The 23,467-nt window shown below is 42.3% G+C and overlaps 1 protein-coding gene and 1 pseudogene across 2 annotated transcripts in view; one reads left to right on the top strand and one right to left on the bottom strand.

The window, feature by feature from the left end:
• The window catches only part of NCKAP5 (NCK associated protein 5), a gene marked incomplete at both ends in the record, with an annotated part of 941,793 nt that overhangs the window by 737,161 nt on the left and 181,165 nt on the right, over nt 1-23,467 (top strand). The window contains 2 exons of the mRNA XM_079709823.1: nt 3,145-3,213; nt 15,289-15,327. Of these exons, the coding sequence (XP_079565949.1) occupies nt 3,145-3,213; nt 15,289-15,327 (108 nt within the window). The remainder of the gene's footprint in view (nt 1-3,144; nt 3,214-15,288; nt 15,328-23,467) is intronic.
• On the bottom strand, nt 7,493-8,385 carry LOC307056736 (ribonucleoside-diphosphate reductase subunit M2-like; annotated as a pseudogene). Its single transcript has one exon. The product of its transcript is annotated as a ribonucleoside-diphosphate reductase subunit M2-like (transcript).

Below are 23,467 nucleotides of genomic sequence, written 5' to 3'. Positions count from 1 at the left end.
GAATCATGTTCATGTTTTCCATCTTCAAAATATAAAATGAAACCAATGAGAAGAGGAGAAATTAAATTTGAATGCTATCAGAAACAAATGACCTGAACTGAATTTCAAAATAAATTTTCATTTTTTGAAACAATTTAAGCATTTTTCATTGAAGTATAGTTGATGTACAGCCTTATATGTTACAGGTGTACAATATAGTGATTCATAGTTTTTAAAGGTTATACTCCATGTATAGTTACTATAAAATGTTGGCTATATTCCTTGTGTGGTACAGTGTGTCCTTGTAGCTTATTTTATACGTAGTAGCTTGTACCTCTCACTCCCCTTCCCCTATATTGTCCCTCCCCCTTCCCTCCCCCCGCTGGTAACCACTAGAGTTCTCCGCATCTGTGAATCTGCTTCTTAAAACATATTTAAATCTAAATAAAATTAAATTGAGAAAGAAGCAGATGTTAACTTCCTCAAAATTTCTCTGAGTCTCGTAAAGGATATCCATAAATGCAACCCTTCTAGCTTCAGTTTCAAATAGTGTAGCCACATTAAGGTGTGAGGGGTGAGAAAGAGCCAGTCTGGTATCTTTTGAACACAGTATTTTTACTATATACCTGCATTCTAAAGAAAAAGCAAATGTGAATTCTTCTTAGTACTATTTTTTTTGTAGTGTGACCATTTCGTACGCACTTTAGGATTGAAGAAATTAGAAAATATAATGATGTCAGCAGCCCATATGCTGTCACTCTAGAAAAAGGAAGATACAAATATGAAAAGGGAGGGCAAGGAGGAGGTCTCTGGGTGGTTGTGTGTGTGTGTCCGCGCGTCTGCACGCATGTGCAAGGAGAGAGGGAGGGGAAGAGAGGAAGAGAAGGAGAAACCCTTCCTTACACTGAAAGAGACTAGGAGCGGCGATCCCTCAGTAGTAATTTGCACACATTAATATCCAGGTTTTAGTTTCCAAATATCATTGCGCAACTAAAAAGAAGCAGGATTCCTTGGAAAAATGGCTGCTTTCAGGGATGGGGCACCAGACAAGCAAAATGGGCATGGAACATTTCCCTGGGCCCAAAAAGAAAGAACATGTTTTAAAAATGAAGGAAATATGTCAAAGGGCGCAGCTTAAAGAGATTCACCTTCCCAAAGCTGAGAAAATTGAGCATCAGAATAAATACTGAGAGTACAGACATAGCCCTATGAATAATAAAAGAATCCATGTATTCATACTGATAAATAAATAGGAAAAACACTTCCTTATGACGTCATGAAGACTCGTAAATGTAGGTAGAAAAATGGTAGAAATCATCATTTTCAACCGAAGTAATTGTTGATCCAGGCAAGATTCATTGATGGTTGCTAAAATAAGTAGATAAAAGTTCAATGCGGAATAGGAGATTTTCATAGTCTCAAAGTACCTACCCCCAATTTACTTATTAATTCTAAAAGGAAAGATAGTAAATTTATAGTGGAGAGATTTGGAAGACTCCACCTTAACCAAGTGATCAAAGTTAACCTGTCCAATTATGGGACAAATGGACATGACGCGATTCTGATACGACGCACTGAGAAGGACCCGGTATCATTTCTATGCCGTTACTGCCAGGTGTGCAGGAGGAAACTTGAAAGAAACCCAAATTAAGGGACATTCCGCAAAATAATTGCCCTCTACTCTTCCAAAAAAAAAAAAAACAAAGGGAGGGAGGGAGGGATCAACAGCATAGACGACAGCTCTTCCAAGTTACACGATCTTGGATGAATGACAAATAGATGATTTGTCATTCATCCAAGATCGGATCCTGATCCTGGAGAGCATTCTAGGTTGGAAAAAACTTTTGCCATAACGACATTATTGGTACAATGGATGAATTTGGAATAAGGCCTGTAGGTCAGATCGTGGTGCTGTATTAATAAACACTGTATTTCCTGACTTTGAAAACTATACTGTGGTTGTCTTCATTATTGGGAAATACACACAGAAGTAGTTAGGGATAAAGAGCTTACTCTCAAGTTGCAGGAAAGAAATTAAAAGAGATAGAAAGTGATACGGGAAATGCGGCAAAATGTTAACAATTGGTGAATCTAAGGAAAGGGTATGCGGCAGTTCATTGTACCATTTTTGCAAATCGTCTGTAAGTTTGAAATTATTTCCCCAAAAAAAGTTGAAAGAAAGTATAACGGGAAAATGTGAATCTGTGTACCTCCTAAAAATCATACCATAGTTTTGAAAAAAAATGATCTAAAGGTCTGTACGCCCACTTCTAAATGTCAAGGAGGGCTGTCATGAGAGGTGGGTGGAGCCGGGTTTCCTTGGGAGATGGGGATGGTGATCACTGTGGCAGCCATGGGATGGGTTAACTTATACAGTTCAGGGTTCAGGCCGGGGCCAGCAGTGGCCAAAGTGAGTCCAGGTCACCAGACACAGAGGGCAATTTTCATGCCACCATTCCATGCTTCTTCTAAAACCTAATGTGCTTATACTGTATACTTTTGTTCCTTTATTATTCTGCTGGTAACCTAGTAACCATATTCAACCTAGGATCCTACAGTAACTTATTTAACATTAAGGTACCTACAAGGCTCTTAGGAGCAGGAAAGCAGTACTTTTAAAGAGGCAGGGGGAGGGGCGAGGGACTCTTAAGTACGTGCAGTTCTTACATTTCTCATTATAGTCTCACGTTCAAGAGTCATTGCTTAACCAAGAACACAACAGGTTTAGTTTGCTTTTGGAATTATGCTTTCACGAATTTACCTGAGGTTCTCTTCCATGACCTAAACAAATACCAGGTTGTGAAACTGTGACAGGTCTTAATGAAGTGGATTAAGGCATTTCTTCCATTTACATTTTCATAGAATGAAGTAAACATTATAATCTTTCTTACAGAACACTCTCGCATCAGGCCATGATTTGATTTTCTACCTGTTCAAAATATCAAGTTTTGCATTTCTTTAAATGCTAATGCCTTTTTGTGAACAATAAGACAGGAGTCATCCCTGAGAGATTTATAATAGTACTTCGAGCAGACTCGTCAAGGATTCTTCTACAAGAGCGTTTTGGATCCTGAGGAGATATATTTAGTAACTGTACTGAAGAAGTTGTCACGTAACACAACATTTCATTGATTTATCTGTATTATTTTTGTATCTCTACTGCAGGCAGAGAATTCAGCGTTGGCTTTGGAAAATGAAAATCAAAGGGAACAGTATGAGAGGTGTCTTGATGAGGTAAGGGAAGCGGGGTGCTTCTGGATAAGAGGCTGGACGGTTTAGGATTCCTTGTGTCGGATCTTAATATGTGTCTATTACCGGTCTCCAGAGAACGTTAGCATTTTCTCCTTCAAAGAAAGGCTGTAAACATGGTGAATGTGGAGAAGGAAGGTCAGTCAGTCCCCTCCCCCTCCCTCCCTATATCCTTATACGGGCATCTGCAAATTCCTCTTGGTTATTGTTTAATATGCTTGGGGCATAGGTTGGGAGATGCTTCACTGTAGGATAAATTCATCCTGTCCAGTAAGTGCGATCCCAGCCTGTGAATGAGAAAAGCCACCTCAGGGCACGTTGCATCGCCTCCAATTGGATGCCATTTCTGAAAAAGCAAATCCTTGATAGAGTGGGTGGGGACGATGTTCACAGTTGGCAGCCAGAGGGAAAAAATCAGTGGATTGAGAACAAGGCAAGAAGAGAAAGGGAAGTAAGGAGGCAAACTTGAGCAGAATGGAAGGAGACAGGGCCACACGCCTGAGTGAACTGGAGAAATGTGATTCCACGATGATGAAGAGATGAAGGCAGAGATGGTGGGTGTCTCAGAGTTCCTGAGAGGGGAGGGAAGACTGAAGGGTATGCAGGGCCCTGGTTTTCCTCTCAGCCATCCCCTGACACGGCGCCAGGGGTCGTACCACCCATCTTTCCTACGTCATCCAGCCCAGACTGGCCATTGGCCTCTCTGACAGGCTCTTATCTGGGACTTGGTTGGTGATTGGAGTTACTCATTTTTTTTTTTTTTCTGCGGTACACGGGCCCCTCACCGTCGTGGCCTCTCCTGTTGCGGAGCACAGGCTCCGGACGCGCAGGCCCAGCGGCCATGGCTCACGGGCCCAGCCGCTCCGTGGCATGTGGGATCCTCCCAGACCGGGGCACGAACCCGTGTCCCCTGCATCGGCAGGCGGACTCTCAACCACTGCGCCACCAGGGAAGCCCTGGAGTTACTCATCTGATGGGATGACTTTTCTAGTCATCTGCCCGATACCCTAAGACTTGCACATATTCTTCTAAGAGATTCTGTTTAAGAGCTGTTATGATATAGCCGACAGAGATTTTAAGAAAATAAGAAAAATTACGTTCAGTCGAGTCTTACTACCTTACCAGTGGAAACCAGCAATGTATCTTCAGTCTTTGCCTCTTCACTAACTAATACTGGGTAATTATTTCAAAGTATGAACTACGGATACACTATACAAACGCTCTTGAACTTCCTTACCCCTTCCCTCCCCCAACCCCCCCTTGATTGTCCCGGAAGGTGATGGGTTAAATGACAAAGGACACAGGTTCGAATCCCGGTTACGGCATCATCACCTCCACCATACACTCCTCTTCCCCCTTGGAACTAGAAATGGTGTTTCCTTCAGGGCTCCACCTGGGCTGGATATTTTCCTACGCCAGTGGATCTTGAAATGGGATCCCTGGACTGACAGCGTCAGCCTCATCTGGGAACTTGTTAGAAATGCAAATTCTTAAGCCCCATTCCCAGCTGTAGAGAATCAGAGACTCTGGGAGTGGAGGTGGGCCTGGCTATGATCGATCTGTAGATCAACAAGCTCTCCAGGTGATGCTGTTGAGCCCTACAAACCAAGAGCCATTATCCTCATAACACAGACCACTTTGCTTCACAGTTGCTTGTTGAAGAACCCTCAAAATGTCCCCAGAAAATTGCTTAGCTATTTAATATTTTAATTGTTTCATATCTCCAGCCATATATATTAGTTACTCAAGCAAAATGGTGTTTGCACTCCTCTGCCCTGTCAAGACTTAAAAGGACTCTGAAGAATCTGTACACTGTCCAGAGTTAAAAGACTCACTCAAGTCAGTTGACATAAAAGGAGGAGTGGTGACTCAGTGTCTAGTGAGGCCAGTTCAGCCCCCTCATCCCTGTTCCCCAGGCACTTGGTCCAATCAAAGTTTAGGGCAAGAAAGACCAAATAGATCCAAGGATATTTAAAGGAACAAATAGTGCCCTTGGGTCATATGTATTGATCCGCAAAGTTCCACTTTAACCTCCTGCACACAAATTTCCAATGAGACTTAATCTGCATTCAGAAGTCAAATTTATGTGAATCACACCACAGAAACTTGTTAGTTGTCACAATTTTCCCACAAGTCATCCCTCCCCATCACTCAAAAAGCTCCCAGCATTCCTTTCTGGAAATTCACAGCCTGCTTTCTGTATGTTCTCTATGCCTGCATTCCGAAGGTTTCATTAGCATGTGTCTGGTGAAACCAAAGTTTTCACCCACAAAATCATTTAGTATAAAGTTTCCACTGAACACAGAATTTTCAGAGGGAGAATCCCACTGTACTTTTTTGTTGTTGTTCTTTTTTTTGACATGAGAACGGTTTTATTTAAATCATTGATCACTTGTGCAGTACTCAATATTAGGACTTTGAAATTATTTAGACAAAGTCTGTTTCCTTTTAACAGATTAAAAAAACGAATCCTAGTTGGCAGAAGCTAATGCTTGCATCACACAGCTAATGGGAGGTAGAATCCTAAAATCTGCTTCCAACTGCCACCTGTACCTGACAACACCAAGCGAAGTGTTTATTTTTGTGTCGCGCGAGTGTAAGGACCATATAATCTGGATTAACTTTATAACAATAATTTAAAAGGTAGAAAAGGGTCCCATATTACAGAAGTTTTTTAATTGACTATTTTGCCATTTATATTAATACAATAAATGAAGAAAACTGACAGTAGAACAGGCCAGTGGTCAGCCAACACACAACACAATGTGTTAACAAACATGGCGAAAGGATCGGTTTGTGTCATGCATTACCTTCCATGTAACATCTTTTTTGGAGCGGGGGAGGGAACATAAAGGTGGATTGATTCAAACTAGCCCTATTAAATATATCTATTAAGTTTATACTTCTGAAATTAATATTTGAGTGGAGCATGTATTAATTATTCACATAACACCAGCTTTCTACTGAAGTTTAAGTATCCAGCAGATGATGCTCACATCTAGGCAAATCCTAGGGGTAATTGCACTGAGCAACATCCACTCAATCAATTATGAACTGCAAAATAATACTGGGTAATTATTTCAAAGTATGAACTACAGATATAATATAAAAAAACATATAGTAGAACAACTTTCTAACTTTAAAGTACACATGGTTAAGGCACCAGTACCTATTCACATACAAATTAAGCAAAATCAGAATAAACACTCAACTTTTAGGAGAAGCAGTTTCAGTCCTGGTTTTACCACTTAATAGGAGAAAGATCTTACGTGGGTCCTTTCATTCAAGGATGATTTGAAAACCAATTGACAAAGTTAATATCTTGGATCCCAGCTAAGAAGACTCTTCAAGGATCTTTCCTACTAACTTGAAGTTGGGGAACATACAATTTGAGAAATTAAATGATACCGCCCCTCATGCACACCCACGTTAGCCACAGTGAGTCCGGATCACACTTCAGTTCCTAATGACCTAAGTTAAGAGTCTCCTTTCTCCACATCTCTTACCCCGCAATACTCGACGTGGGCTACAGAACACAAAACCAACCTGTGTTCTGTGTGGCACCACCTGCCTGATACTGATACCTAAGTATGCACAGGATTGAGTTAAAAAGCTCTTCAACTCATCAAAGAAAAGAAAGAATCAAAATAACACCCTTAGTTTACACAGGCTTAACCTACGTTGATCACCTAGTAAATCTTGAATTGGCTCCCGTCAGCGGTAAATAGAATACTTTTGTATTTGGTGTAGAAACCAACAAATTTAGGTTAAATCAAGCCTTCACTCCAACGGTACAAACTATGTTTATTTGTGTGTAAAGTGCCAGCTTTATATACAAATCATAAGTAAACTTTAAAATCTGAAACAGTGAGTCTGATGTCTTCCTACTGCCTTGTGGCAGTAACTGTTTAATCCTGCTGGATCAAACTCGCTTGACTCCCCACACTTTGAGGCCAAGGAACGTGCTGTTAAGAGCCAGGGGGAAGTCATGTACAGCCAGCCTGCTTGCAAACGCCAAACATGGACAAGATCTTTCGTAAGAATCCGAGTAGCTCTTGTCAACGCTTTCAACCTAGGTGACCCCACTAGCATTAACAGGATTGATTTTGAGATAGCTACACAGTTTTAAAGATGCCATTAATGAAGATGATGGGCAGTTTATGGTGTAGCCGGTTAATACAGTTCAAGTAGCTGATTTTTTTTCTCTTTTGATAAGAAGGAAAAAAAGAAAAATCAGCAAAATAAGAGCACATCTTCAGTTCGCTTAGAAGTCAGCATCCAAGGTAAAGGAATTCTCTGTCGGACTGGACATCACTCCCATCCTCTGATACTCGCCTAGTCTCTTCTCAGAGAAGTTAGTCTTCCCTTCCAGTGACATATTCTCCATAAAGTCAAATGGATTTTCTACTCTGAAAACCTTGCTAAAACCCAGCTCCAGCATAAGTCTGTCTGCCACGAATTCGATGTACTGCTTCATCAAAGCACAATTCATCCCAATGAGCTTCACTGTCGGGGCCTCCGTGAGGAACTCCTGTTCTAGCCTAACTGCATTGACGATTATTTCTTTGACTCTCTGCTCCGAAGGTTTGTGTAGCAGGTGTTTGAACATCAGGCAGGCAGAGTCTCAGTGTAAACCCTCGTCTCTGCTAATATGTTCATTGGAAAATGTGAGGCCGGCCATCATTCCTCGTTTCTTGAGCCAGAATATCGATGCAAAAGAACCAGAAAAGAAGATTCCTTCCACTGCGGCAAAGGCTACGACACGTTCTCCGTACGTAGCCTCTTTGTCCTCGATCCAACGCAAGGCCCAATCTGCCTTCTTCTTTACACAAAGCATTGTCTCAATGGCGTTGAAGAGAAATTCCCTTTCTTTGGAATCTTTAATGTAAGGGTCAATGAGGAGACTATGCATTTCAGAATGTATGTTTTCCATGGCAATTTGGAAGCCGTAGAAATAACGGGCTTCCGTAATCTGAACTTCTTGGCTAAGCCGCTCCACCAAGCTTTCATTTACTGTGCCATCCTTGCTGCAGAGAAAGCCAGAACATATGAAGTGAAACATCTCTCCTCAGGCTTCAGGGCTTCCCGGTGCTGAAAGTCCTTGGAAGGGTCCACCTCCTCAGCTGTCCAGAAGGAAGCCTCCGCTTTCTTACACATCTGCCAAGTATCACGGTATTCGATAGGAAAGACGACAAAGCGGCGGGGGTCTTCTTTCAGAAGAGTGGTTCATCCTCCACCCTGGGGGCAGATAGCTTAGGGTTCGGCTCGGCGGGCTCCTGGCAGATCCTCCTCGCGGTCTTGCTGGCCAGCACGCGGGTCCCGCTGAGGGACGGGGGAGTGTCCTCCTCGTCCGCCAGGCTGAGCCCCTTCATAGGCGAGAGCTGGAGGAGATGCTGCTGCTGCAGGCCAGCGACGGGGGCGGGCGGGACGCCAAGTGGGGCTGCGTGCAGGTCGCGGGATGCCAGGTGGGGCTGCGTGTAGGTCCTGGGCCCTCCGTCCTTAAGTGCAGAAGTTTAACTGTTGCCAAAGAGGGGATCTGCAATAAAGAACCACCTGTGAGCAGCACAAATGTTCTGATTCATGAATCCCGGCCCCTGATTACACACGCCTGTTGTTTTGTAACTAATTGCATGAGGGTAGACAATCCATTTCCATGCATTGTAAGAGAACACTCTCAAAGGGGTAGTTGAATGTAGCAATAATGCCAACTGGAAATTCTTTTCAAGGCTTTTTATACTAATTAGACAAACTAACAAGGTAAGGCCTCATGTAAGTTATTTCCTTGCTAATGGGTTTCATAAAACATACACAGGTGGATAAAATGTAAATTTGAAGTGTTCTTCAATCCCTTTTGTACTGATTGTTATTTTCTGGGAAATGAAGAACATATTGAGGATTTGGGGAAAGCACTTGGGAGTCAGAGATTCCCTCTGTGTGTTCTAATAAAAGGGTGTGTTTATTCAGAAGGAACAGACACACATCCATAGTTACACACACACAAATGCATGCACACACATTGCCACTTCACCACCACTTCTACTGCCACCCAACCTCTCATCTCCTTGCCTTGCAATACAAAAGCAAAATCAAGGACCAGTCTTGGTTTTCTGGAGGGTAGGGTGGCATTGGAGGTTTTCATGTTTGTATCTAGCTTCTTTGTCCAGCTGTTTGACAGCTTGCTGGCAAGCAGCGAAGCGCTTTTTATTCTCAGTGTCACTTTGGCCAGTTCCTTTAAGACCAACTTATTCTCAAGTAGAGAAGATAATGACACATACCATCTCCTCAAACCGCTGCCTTGCTTTTAGATGGATTCAGCTGTATCCTCCAAACCTTCATGGGATATCAACCTCGCCCAGGCCCTGGGATCTCAAGGTACCCCCAGCGTAGCAGGAGAAGTGAGGGACGTGGTTAATCCCAGAGGAAGGAGGTGAGGGAAACTCACAGAGGAAACTGGCTATGCTGGGTCTTGGAGAACATACAGCACAGTCACCAAAGGGCAGGCGGAGCAGTGGGCAGGCGGGCAGGCGGTGAAGGGGGCAGAACTGATAGGGCATCTTTAGGAGAGAGAGCTGGAGCAGGTGAAGTCTGAGATCTAGAAAGGTGAGTGGTTCTCACTCTTACTGGCACATGCACTTAACCTGGGGGGCTTTAAAGGAACCACTGGCTGCCGCCGCCCCTCGGAGATTCTGATCTGATCTGATTCTGCTCTAGAGTGGAGCCTAGGTATTCAAATTTTTTAAAGCACTCCAGGGGCTTATAATATTCAGCCAGCATGAAGAACCACTAGCCTTATGTCTCTGAATGTGTGCTTTAGAGGGCATTTTCAGAAAGCATCCGTAAGAGGATGAAAGCTCCACCAAACTGGTTGTGATGATAGAAGAGCCATGTGGACCCACGTGGAAACTGAGTTATTTCCAATTCCTTAACAGTGTCTGAGCAAAAAATACACCCTATCCCAGTGCTTCTCAGAGTGTGTTTCTGAACCCCTTCTGCATCAGAAAGATGTGTCTCGATTGCTAAAAATTTGATTCTCTGACCTCACTCAGCTACTCTTAAGCAGAATGTAGGGTGAGGAAATTGGCAATTTGAACGAATTTCCCAGGCAAAGCTTTTGCACACAGAAGTTGGACCTGCCTCCCCATCAGGCCATCCGAGTTGGACCGGGGTTCGTAGGCAGCCAGGGTGCCGTAGTATTTGAGTTCTTCTCTGACTTCTCCGTGCTCTACACTTCAGAGCACAAGGGCAGGGAAAAGCAGACCTCTGGGTGTAATTCAGAAAAAAAGAAAAAAGCATCAGAATTTCTTTTAAACCAAGGCTAACTAAAGGCAGAAGCAGGTTAAAAACAGTTCTTCCTTTTCTTTCTGGTTCCTCTGCTATACGGCAAGACTGGATTGTGGAATCATTATCAGATATTGTCATTGTATAGCCCACATCTGGGAACCTAAGTCATCTTTAAAATCAATATCTTGATAAATGTAGATGGAAGATGATCCTGCTTATGGCTCTCACATGCTTCAGATGTCCATTTCATGTTCATTTCATGAATGGATCATAAAATCAGTAGATGATCTACTTCTTGTACCTGCTCTAGACTCTGATCACCACAGGCAGCCCCTGTGTTCTCGTTAGCATTATCTCTCCAAGATCCAGCACAATTCTTGGCCCAGACTAGGTCACTTAATGCATATTTGTGAATAACTAAATGAACGGATGGAAGTTATCCGCAGCAAATTAATTTCCAAATTAGTTTTCACTGGAATCCCGTATGTAAATCTCCCCCCTCCCAGGGTCTTACAGGATTTTTTTTCACAGAGTAAATAAATAATATAGGTGCTTAGTGATTTTTATTTATACATGCATTTTACACACACACATACACACTTCATGCCTTTACAAATAAAAGCCCTTCTTAAACCACCCTTCCTTAGCTGCTTACCTGAAAATGTGTTTTAGTTTCTGAAGTTTGAATGATTGGATTCAGATTTAACATTTTTGGGGTGACTGCTTTTGATCAGGTACTGCCCAAGGTGGTTTCTCTTGATGATGTCTATCATCTCATGCTTTTTTTCACAATTTTAGAGGCAGACGGTTCCCCTGCTTGACAGATGAGAGAAATCAGGTTGCTTCCCCACCCCCATACATATCAGTGAATGACCAACACAGGCAGTATTTGAACCCAGGTCTCTTTTGTGATTCTGCCCCGGTGCTCTTCCCACCTGCCCCCAGCTGCCTTCCTACAATAAACCAAGCTCAGAAGCAGAGAAAACATCCCCGAAGCACATTTCCCAAAAGGCGTGCTTTAGCAACCAGGTTTTTACATTACCTTGCTGACATGACAGTGGCTTGGCATGATAAAGGAGCACATAAAAGGGTGAGAGCAGGACCACCAAGCAGGAGGACAGAACCGTTAAGCATGGTGTCCGCTGAGTACCTTATGCGCCCCCACCTGGACCCCATCCCCGACAGTCTTCAGGATGTGGTAAGAATTGGCTGCCTCTGGAATAAACTCGTTCAGCCTCAGGGACTGTTTGGCAATAAAGTAACAGACAACTCTGCGGCCCTGATTCTCCTCTCTCTGCCCTCCCCACCCCCCGCCACCCCACCCAGATCCCTCTACATCTGACAGGGAAGAAGAACAAAGATGTGTGTGGGTCACAGATGAGCCAAGTGTCAGAGGAGCTGGCTCCTCTGAGAGAGTTCCTACGGAGAGGAGAGGAGAGGTGTACCTGGCGGCTGTTCCTCCCGTCCTGCTCGCCCGCTGCCCCCACCCCTGGTCCTCTCCTAGATGCAAAGAGGGAGGTTTCCACAAAGAGCCCAAGGGAGGTGGTCAAACAAGCCAGGGGCTTAAGGACCGACCGTCACCTTTGCTCAGTGTGTCTCAGGTCCCCATGGCCCAGCCCAGCTGGTCTTTTTACTTTCTTTGGAGAGGAAAGCTGTCAGCTGACACTAGAAGGTATATGTTCTCATTAGCTGGGCCTGCCCGGGTGTGATTATTTGCAACCCGAGTGCTAAGGGCAGGATGCTACGATGAGGGCAGGGGCCCATTCCAGGGATCATCTTGTGAACCTATTAGAGGTTGCAGGCACAAGCTCCACACAGTTGTTCTGTTGATGCATCAGGGAACCTGAGCTGTTAAAAGTAGTAACAAAACCCAGGAAACTATCTTTATAGACAGAACCAAGGAAAGCATGTGTATCACCTGCCTGCTTTTCTGCAAGGAACCTGTGAGCCCTTCTGGGTAATAGAACCCCATGTCAGTAGCTAAAGAAACAATGCATTCGTATATCTTTGTTCAGTTTTCAGGTAGAGCAAACAATTGTCCAAAGTACGTGCCAAAAGGAACTGTATCAGAGATAGAGTCTGTAAGCCTATAGGGCAAACATATTGGATTGCAAAGATATAACGTATTTATTCCTGCAGGCTCTTACAGATAAGGTATTCGTTTATGACTCCTGTTAAATCATGAAGAGAGCTATTTTATGCGACCACTGTGCCACAGACTGGTTTAAGTGAGGGACCAGTTTGGAGGAAGAAAAGAAAATATTGATATTAGGCAGTTTTATGAGAATGTAAATCAAATCCAAAGTTTGCTATCCAAAAGAATTAAATTATTTATGGTATAAATTAAGTTTGGTACATTGTTCCTGATTTAAGCAGCATGAATAGTTCAATTCTTCTGTTGTTGGGTTTTTTTTAATTTGCAAGAATAAAATAGATGGTATATAGTTTGACTTTAAATTCACAGTTACAAATTGAAATGAACATTTAAAAACTGAAAGATTTTCAAGATTGTGCTATTGGTCAATTTATGTCAGCCGAATAACATTTATCACCATTGTGATCATGTATAAATAAAGTAATAAAGGAAAAAGTAATGGCACCAGTTACGGAAAATATGATTTATTTTGGACTATGATAGTTCTTAGATATGCTTCTTTAACTTGGGCTGGACTAAAAAGCAAAATACCTAAGAATACTTTTTCTTCAAAACTGTAGTTTCAATGAAAAAGGCCTTTCTTTTTTACTTTATGTCAACAATATAAATTTGAAAAGGATTCTGATAGGGAAAAAAATCCTTCTTGTGCATACAGTTCAATGAACCAATTATAGGTAATCTGATTCTAGTCATTTACTGCTTGTGGTGTAAATGTCTGCTAACCACAAGTTGATTGCAGCCTGTATTTTAATTTTCAGTGAAGCTTACTGGTGGCTCACTGTCATTAAGGATATGCTATTTTGTCAATATTGAGTTAAGAAACAATTAAGCCCCATGAAAACATTTTTACCATAATCTGTTCCCCTATACTAGACAGAGAAATGAGCACACACAGTTTAGCATCATCAAAAATACATTTGTTATCAAGAGAAAGAGAAGATAAAAGTGTGGTCCTTAGCCTTCGGTTGAATGTGAGAATTACCAATATGATTACATGATTACACGATTATCACACTTATAATTGTGTTCTTGCCAACCTCCTACCAGCTATGTTCTCTTTGAAATGAAAGAACACATCCCAATCATAGATACTCTGCAAATTTATATTGAATAAATGAATGAACAGAAATACCTTATATTTAAGATATTTAAATATCCTGACTCGGTCTTTGATGCCATCAGTTTCAGTTGTCACACTAAATGTTTAGAGTTTATGTATGTATTGACTAAAAAATTCCACATAATTCACCTATCTACCATAATTTTATCAATATTAGCCATACATATGGGTACATAATTTCAAGGTTGTGGTGAAGTTTAGTGACTCTTTGTGAAGTGTTTTTGAAACCTGCAGGTGAAAAAGAAACCTTAGTGTAAATACATGTAGAAATGATGAATGGTTATCTGGAGAAAATGCCAGATTCTTGAAATATCATGGACACGTTATTGGTTTTTCACATGGCCGTTAACTGGAATTGTGTCACGTGCCCACTCCTAAGCCAGTCGCTGAAAGGAACTGGAATAACCAACACTGGCTTAGATTAATCAAGATTCACCTCCTTGGGCTGAGAGGGGCCCAGCTTCTCCTACTGTCACACGTTGCCTGGTACCTGAAGAAAATGAGGGTTCTAGTAATATATTAGTGACAATTATATTTGGTTGTATATTAGAAGAAACTCAACATATCAGTGCCTATTCTATTTCTTTCTCATATACCAGTTCAGAGATAGACAGTGCAGCTCTATGCATCATCAGGACCAGGCTCGTCCTATTTTTCTACCCCAAAATACTTAATATGTGACTTCCATTGTCAAGGTGGCTGCTGAAGCACCAGCCATCACTTTCATATCCCAGCTAGGAAAAGAAAGAAGGATGAGCCCCCTTTTTTATAAGAAACTGCCTATAAGTCCAAGAAAATAGACTGCTAATAACTCATTGGCCAGAAGTTTGTCACACAGTGACAAGGGAGGCAGGGAAATGTATTTGGATGTGTGCAGCCAAAAAATCAGGGTTTGTGACTTAGGAGGAAGGGGCAAATGGGGGATAGAGTAAACAACTATCAGACTCTATCACAGGTAACAATGACGAGAGGATGGCGTAAAAGAAGATGTGGAGTAGGAAAGCAGAGCGTATAGGAAAGAATGAGTTGCCCCTATTCTCCACCATTCCAGCTACCCCTGTTGCAAGTAATTTTAAGCAGTGAAATAGTCACACAGCAGAAGAATAGGAAGGAGAGGCAAAGGACATTGTAAATCAGCAGTGTAGAAACTGTATACAGATAATTAGGATCGTGTTTTACCCTGTATCATTTTTTAGCCTTCTTAAAGTACTTTACATATGAAAGGATATTACTTTTCCAAATATGGAAATGTGAGAGTCAAGGTATGAATGATCTTTCCAGCCTAACCATCTTAATTAGCAACAAGGTCACCTTTGGAAAAAGCGAAGTATTACCTAGAAGGAAAGGCTTATTATGAAAAGAATCAGGTCCTCTGGAGCTAGAGGAAAGAGGAAAATGAGCTAATTAGCTATAGTAAGCTGTGGGAAACTTACTGATAAATTAGAGTCCATGCATATAAAGTCTCATTATTATAAACGGCAACTCTTTTCTTTATTTTTTAAAGGTAGCCAACCAAGTTGTGCAAGCTCTGCTCACTCAAAAGGTAGGTCACTTTCTGGCTTTATTATTTTCAAAGTACTTATGTGAATAGATTGGAACTCACATTGTCAAACTAACAGAAACTATGATTGATAGCTGCAATACTTTTCTATTTATTCACTTAGGTTAAAATTGTGTGCACTTTAGATGGCATATGCAGTAACATCAATGACCAATAGATTCATAAAATTTAAACTCTTGGGAAAGTAATAGAAAGCCTTTTGAAGATGAAAGATTTCCGTGGGCCCACCCAGATGAGTAGCAAACCTATCATTTTTGTTTAGTAAATTCAAACATTAAATAAGTTGATGGATTCCTCTGACTCCTATAAAATGAATAGCCTGCGATGGGCCGCATTAACAGAGGCCTAAAATTCAGCAAGAGATCTTTGAGGTTAGGAAGTTTATTTAACTTCTCTGGACCTTAATTCCTCTTCCGTAAAATAGGGATAACAATGTCTACCTCCCAGAATTGCTGTGGCCGTCCTATAAAACGGAACATACAGAGTTGTTCCCCCAGGAACAGGTTTGTGGTAAAGATAAAATAAATGGTGGTATTATATACCTGAAAGTTGCTGAGAGTAGATCTTAAGCCTTCTTATCACAAAATAAAAAAAGAGAATTAACTATGTGACGTGAGGATGTGTTAATAATTTTGATCTTGGTAATCATTCTACCATGTAATGTATATCAAATTATCATGTTTTACACTTAAAATATATACAATTATATTTGTCAATTACTCCTCATAAAGTTAGGGAAAACAACAAATGGTGATTTCTCAGCCTGAAATTTCTATGCCTTCTCCTTTGTCATCTTCTTATTCTGCCTTCAGATCATGTTATTGGGGCAGGGTGGGTAAATGCAGGTCGTTGCCCAAATTTGGCAGGTTTGGTGGATTTTACTGAACCTTTTGCATCTCCTTCCATGATGTGTCTGAGAGGCTAAATTCTGATTCCTTCAGATTTTTTTATTCTGAGTTACCTCTCTGTGAGATAGATTTCCTCTTTAAAAGAAAATCTTAGATCATGTGGCATGTTCAGGAGGATGTGGCTAAGGAGAGCAAAATCATTTATGACATTTTGATTTTTTTTTTTTTTTTTTGTGGTACCCGCGTACGCCTCTCACTGTTGTGGCCTCTCCCGTTGCGGAGCACAGGCTCCGGACGCGCAGGCTCAGTGGCCATGGCTCACGGGCCCAGCCGCTCCGCGGCATGTGGGATCTTCCCAGATCGGGGCACGAACCCGTGTCCCCTGCATCGGCAGGCGGACTCTCAACCACTGCGCCACCAGGGAAGCCCCCCATTTTGATATTTTTTAATTGAAAACAATTTTATTAGGGGTTGACTACTTCTCATAAAGGTACTTAAATAAATATTATTTTAAATGTATACTATAGAGGCATTAGAATAATATTTTTGCTAGATTCTCTCCCCCAACTACTTCTGTCAAAATATCATGCTTCCTGCTACAAATGATTTTCACTGGTTCCGATGTTACATTAACATTACATAAATAGAGAGATTTGAGCACATTTATTAGGTTAGAATTAGGTTCCATTGTGAATAACAGAGATCCAAAATAATGGTGTCTTAAATCAGATAAGATAAAATAAAATCCGTTATTTATTTATCAGATCTAAATCTACAGGTGGGCAGTCCATGACTGGTATGATGACTCTGCTCTATAAAGTTGATAGGGTTCCTGGCATCCGGGCTTCCATCTTACTATTCTGCAGGATGTGGCCTTCATTTCCAGGGTTCCCTCATTGTCCAAAATGGCTGCTCTAGCTCCAGTGATCACATCCACATTTCAGCCATCTGGAAGAAATGAAAGCCAAAGAAAACGAAGAGGCTAAAAGACACACACCAGCTGTCTTTTAAGAGAAACGTCCAAAAGTTTTCACACCTCCCTACTTACATCTCCATGAACAGAACTTAATCACACATCCACACCTAAGGAAGCTGACAGGGGAGTCTTTATTCTGGGTATGTGCCCAGCTGAAAATTGATTGTCACCTTATTGTAGAAGGGTCGAAATAGATGTTGAGGGGCAACTCCTGATTTCTGTCACAGCGTATTTGAATGCCTTTTCTCTTTCAAAGGCTTTAATTTCTCAACTGCTTTCCTCCTGTTGGAAACTCGACACTCATTTAATTACAAACCTAAGGAACGACGGGGCACTGTTGCAGCTCTGTGTGTCACTGTTGAAAGACTTCTCGTGCCTGTCTTTTTTAATGGTGCCTCAGGAAAGAGACAAGAAAGCTGTCTGGTACAATATAAAGGAAAATGGGACCTTTCAGGTCAGCCACAAAAAATAGCTACACAAATTCAAGCAGTAACTAGTAAACAGATAAATCTGCCTTGGTACAGTTAAGCAGTAAGACACAAAAAGATGTGCTACTGTGAGATAGCCTACCTCAGGGATACTGTGGAAGCAGGCAAAGATGCCTGGGCTTTCAGAGATTCCAAAAGAATCATGTTCTGCAGAAACATGCACTTCCCAGTTTTTCTAGAGACTGTAGAATTGCTACAAAAAGACAAAAATTTCTTTTTAATTAAGAGCACAATATAGGAAATAAAATGTGCTCCAAAAGCAGATGAGAAACCTAATTCTAAAGAGGGATGACGCTGGCACAGAGTAAAAAACAGAAATCTTGAGTGATTTATCCACGTCACACACACACATCAAATCCTTGAGGTAAAATTATAGTCATAACCATACAGTTTTGGACTGTATCATTTGTTATGACACAAAGGCAAATCTGCCATGACTTCATATCCTCCTCCTTAGGCAACCAAAAAGGTATTTTTCTGGCATACCAGGAATTGGCTCCGATAAGCATCTTGAAGTCACAGAGTGTATTTCCTTTCCAAATACTGGTAGAAAAAACATGATTTCCATGAATTTAGCAGCTTCTGTTAAATGTACATATCATGTCCTAGTCACGTAATTCAATTTATCTCAGAAATCCGTGAGTTCTCTTAAGAGAGCTGACCGTCCCTCCTTTGCATCAATAACGCTAAAATGACAGTATTAAACCCAGCTCACTTCCACTTATGCCTCCAAATCATAGGTCCAAGTCTATAAGTGCAAGTGAAATCAATAACCTGAGCTAAGCTCATATTTTTGTCTGAAATATATTTTATCTTCATTAAGACAATTACACTCACTGAAAATGTTACTCTCCTAGGTTCTTTTTTTTTCTTTTTTTTCTTTTTTGCCACTAACACCAAACTTGGAAGAAAAGCATTTTTCCCTGGAGTTATTTTCCAGCACATATCAACAACCTCAGCCTTACCTTCATGTTCTTTAGAATCACCAAATATTCATGGTGTTTTTTAATTTGCCAACATGGATTAAGGCCCTTGTATGGCGGAATCTAGCAATACAGCCAACCAGATAGCAGCAGAACACAATTTTGTTGCTTGAAGCTAAAAGAACTCCCAACTCTTACATATTTCCCTTGTAGGAGGTGTGGTCAGGCCATCTGGGTCCACTTGTGTAGCAGTGGTGTGGGTAGGATCTGGTTTCCTTGTAGAGAGTCTGTTTATATTTACTTAGCACTTGCAAGGAGTCAGACCCCACGTCCAGCATTTTAAATGCACTGAATTGTTTTGTTTTCACTGCCCATCTTGTGAGGTAGGACTACGAAAATAAATTTCCCATAGTTCCAATTGCTAGAAGTGCCAAAGCCCGTATGTTAACCTAGGGTTACTGCACTCCACTCCACGGCCTTACCCTTTGTACCATTCGGTACAAATTTGGACTATATCATTTGTTATGACACGAAGGCAAATCTGCCATGACTTCATATCCTGCTCCCTGGGCAACCAAAAAGGTATTTTTCTGGCATACCAGAAGAGATGCTATAAAAATCAACAGATGGGTTGAAACCCAAAGATTAGTTACATACGATTGCAGGAAATAAAACAAAAGAGCAAGGAAGCCAGTAGATTTCTTAAAACTTCTGGAAGCATCGCCAGTCCTCGCTAGCAAGGACGTCCAGGATCTGACATGCGTGGAGTCAAAAGTGACTGTAAATTTGGAGCTTTCTCCAAATCAAGCTTTCTCAGAATCAGTCTTATTTTGGACCCCAGAATTTCCCAACTGCCAGGGACCTTAGTGAACATTTAACCCTGAGCTTGTCAGCTAGCCTTGGTAATAGGCTCAATTCACCGTAATGACATAAACTGTTTAGCCATCACCCAGATTAAGAATGTTTTCATCTGAATGCCTTTTGGATGAAGGCTTGCAGTATTCTGTTTGCCACGAGACTCACCACTTCCTATTGATTAGAACTGGCCTGATTCAGTGATACAATTATGTTACCTGTCTTGCCTTTTTAAGTATTTGATGTTGAGGTCCTTGGTTGGTCTGAGATGTGACCAGCCTTTTCCAGTAATCCTTTTCTTTTTACAGAAGTATTAGCATTCTTAGAAGAGCTAGGGATATATCAGTGACAGACACTGAGAGGGTTTGTGACTGGGAGAGGCTGGTGGATGTGGTTTCCAGTAAGCTTAAGGAAAGGATTCAGGTGGCCCTTGACAAGTCACCTCATGAAGCAGCTGAGGCATGCCTTGTCTTGAAAGCCTGGTTTTGTGCAGAAGCTACATTTACAGGTGAGGAAACTGAGGCGTAACCAGAATAAGTTACTTCCTCAAGGTCATGTGGGTAATGAGGACCAGAGCCCAGGCCCTCCTAACTGCCAATCCAGTGTATTCCCATGATACACACTGCTTCTGAAATAGGAATACCAATACAATACCCTTTTACATGATAAAATCAGATTTAAATAGTTTTCAACAGTACTCCAGTGGTAATATCAGTATATATCGAGTTTCTAATCAACCAGCATTTCCCTAAATTTCCTTTAACCTGGAGCTGGCAATGGTTTTGCTCTAAATGCATGAAGTAACCATACTCCATAGCTACTACACAGCAGTGAAGCCAGAATCTCTTTCGGCCACAGGTGAAACACAGGTGAAACTTGTCAGGAGTACAATGTGTGGATCCTCCAGGGAAGTTATGGTTTGGGATCATTAAGATACACAAGGCCGGGCTTCCCTGGTGGCGCAGTGGTTGAGAGCCCGCCTGCCGACGCAGGGGACGCGGGTTCGTGCCCTGGTCCGGGAGGATCCCTTATGCCGCGGAGCGGCTGGGCCCGTGAGCCATGGCCGCTGAGCCTGCACGTCTGGAGCCTGTGGTCCGCAACAGGAGAGACCACAGCAGTGGGAGGCCTGTGTACCCCCCCCCCCAAAAAAAAAGATACACAGGGCTCTTTTAGACCAGTATCATCCCATTGCTCAGTATATTTTCCCCTGGCATCCGGCTGTGATGCCTTACTTTATTTCAATTGAGAGTGGCAGGCAGATTGCAAAGAAAACAGGTTGGGCTATTTCCTTGAACCCAAAGACCACTATACTTGCTTACATGAGATGAAATGTAGTCAACTCTTTGGCATTTTTTCTTCCTGATAACATTATACAACACATCCCCTTTTTTCTTTCAAAAGACACAACCTTATATTTTCAGTGGGGTCCTCCCCTTGAGGCCTGAGACATACTAGGGAGCAGAGAAAATAAAAGGCTGTGGACGAGGGCAGATGGTCCAGCCCCTGTTGGGAGCCATGATCTCAGAGGCTGGCCTCTAAACAGGAGAGTTCTTTAGTTTCTAATGCCTTACCTGGGGGGCATAGTCTAGTTCTCACCTCTATAATCAACAGCATTAGAATAGTGGCTCTTGCACCCAGCCTCAAAATGTCATACGGGCCTTTATGGTAGTGGGTTCTCATTGTGAGCCCAGGGGAAGCACAGACAGCCCGCTGACACTCTCTGCCTAGTAGTCAAGGAAATTGTGGTTTTTCTCTCTCTCTTTCCATCTATCCAGTCAGGCTGTGTTTATGTGTGTGCACATGGGCACACACACATGGCTTTGATTACAGTTTCTTGGGATGACAACTGTCTGGCCTCACCATCCACAGCTTGAGTGAAGAAAACAAGAATGTTAAAACAACACAGAATATTCTTTTATATCTACAGATTTTCTGTCCAGCTCAATTCTGTTGGTCAGTGATTGTAAGAGCAGTGTCACATTCCTAAAGCCCTCCATTTCCCCCTCTGCTCTGTGCTGATCTAGATGAGCCCTGAGTGATGAACGGTTCTCAAGGTCGATAAAGTGTGTTCCTGCTAATGAACTTTTACTGCCTTAAATAACAGTAATGGCCATGGAAATTTGGGCACTGGTACAAAAACTTGCTTTAGAATATATTGATTTTTTTCCTTTCCTTTTTTTTTTTTTTTTTTCTTTTTTACCCATCTGAAGAAATCTTTTCAAGTTATTCTCAGTTTTGCTACTAAAACTGTTGCTGGTGTTCCTTACAAGTCTCCTTTCTCCTTGCAAATCCAGACTCATATGCTTCTGGTCCATCCCTGCCCCTGCAAGTGAGACTGATTGTGTTTTCCCACCCAATAGGTTCTATTAATATTTGTTTACCTCACGGTCAAGTTTTATTAATTGCTTAATTAGCAGTAGTGAAAACAATTAGCGTTTGGGAGCAGGGAGTGTTATATACACGCTAAGAACAAAAATTAGCATTAGCGAGACACAGAGGTTGAATTCTAAATAAAGACAGCAAATTTAGCCTTTTCATTTGAGCAGTGCCTAGGCCGCCAAAACAGCCTCTGCTAAATGGCATGCATGCTCAGGTGTGCACACACCCCCTGCCCCTGCTTTTACAGTGCTGCCCTCCTACAGCTTGCACCCTGGTGCCTCGTCTGGACATGGCATTCCTTTGCCGTGCTCTGAATTTGTAGGCAGCGATCAGTTGAAAACATCCTACGCATAAGCTTCCTTATTTAGCTAAAAAGGTGAGGTGAGTGTAAGCTGTGCACTGAGCTATAGCCTGGCCTGTCTCTTTGCCTCCTGTAAATAGAGTGAATAAGCCTGGAAATGATGATGCATCTCAGGTAAGGCCTCGGAAGCTAGATCTCTCTCTAGCTGCACACTTAGGTTGCCCCAAGGTTATGTATGGAACAGGCCCACTCACCGTTGTGACTACTGTTTAGGTCCTGGGGGGCAGAGGTGTGGACTGGCACCCTGTCTTGCTTGCAGAGCCTTAAGTGAGGCCTGTAGCTGCCCCAGCTCAGAATACATAGGTAGACGCACTAGCAGTGTTGAGAAACTTAAAACTCTCTTTATCACACCATCACTAGAGAATAGAATTCATCATCATTAACCCCCTTTAACAACATCATCACACAATTTTATCAAGCTCCTACTACTCTGTGGGGTGCTGTGCTAGGTGGTGAAGGCAAAATGTCAGAACAATATGCTTGTGCTGGTGTTTCTGTGAGTATCTTCTCGTGCCTTTGGAGGAACGTGGCATCCCATTGACAAGATAAGTCCAGAGCATGAAAGCAAATCAACACAAAGCAGTATCTCACATTAGCTAAATGTCGTAGAAGAGGCATTGAGGGCCTACTGGAGTTCAGAAAAGGGAGCAGATAAAAGTGGAGGATGCCAGATAAAGGCGTCGGGGAGGAAACAGAATTTGAACTGGATGTCAACTGAAGAGCCAAACTTGGACCAGAAGAAGGCGGTGGATGAGAAGCAAAAGGGAGGTCGGGGAGGGGGAAGGAGGCAGAATGCCTGGTGCTTTCGAGAACAGGCAGAGCCTTGTTAAAGAACAGGGTAAGGGCTCCCCTGGTGGACAGTGGTTGAGAGTCCGCCTGCCGATGCAGGGGACACGGGTTTGTGCCCCGGTCCAGGAAGATCGCACATGCCGCGGAGCGGCTGGGCCTGTGGGCCATGGCCGCTGAGCCTGCGCGTCCGGAGCCTGTGCTCCGCAACGGGAGAGGCCGCAACAGTGAGAGGCCCGCGTACCGCAAAAAAAAAAAAAAAAAAAAAGAACAGGGTAAGAGCATGGTAAGAGCAGAAACCTTTTTTTTTTTTTTTTTTTCAAATCAGGAAATAGTGTAAGATAAAGTTTGAAATGTAGAAAAGGGTCAGCTTTTGAAGAACCTTGCCTTGGGGCTTTATTCTACCCTGGTGTTCCTTGAACCCCACCAAAGAGGATGTAGACATGTCAGTAGAAGTACTGTCTTTATCACAAGTTAACTTGGAAGGCAGCTCCTGGGTGGGATTC

Source organism: Hyperoodon ampullatus, assembly GCF_949752795.1.
Source record: "Hyperoodon ampullatus genome assembly, chromosome: 8".
In the NCBI taxonomy this organism is placed as follows: domain Eukaryota; kingdom Metazoa; phylum Chordata; class Mammalia; order Artiodactyla; family Ziphiidae; genus Hyperoodon; species Hyperoodon ampullatus.
Note: the sequence above shows the minus strand (reverse complement) of the source record. Positions and strands in the feature narration are given on the sequence as shown.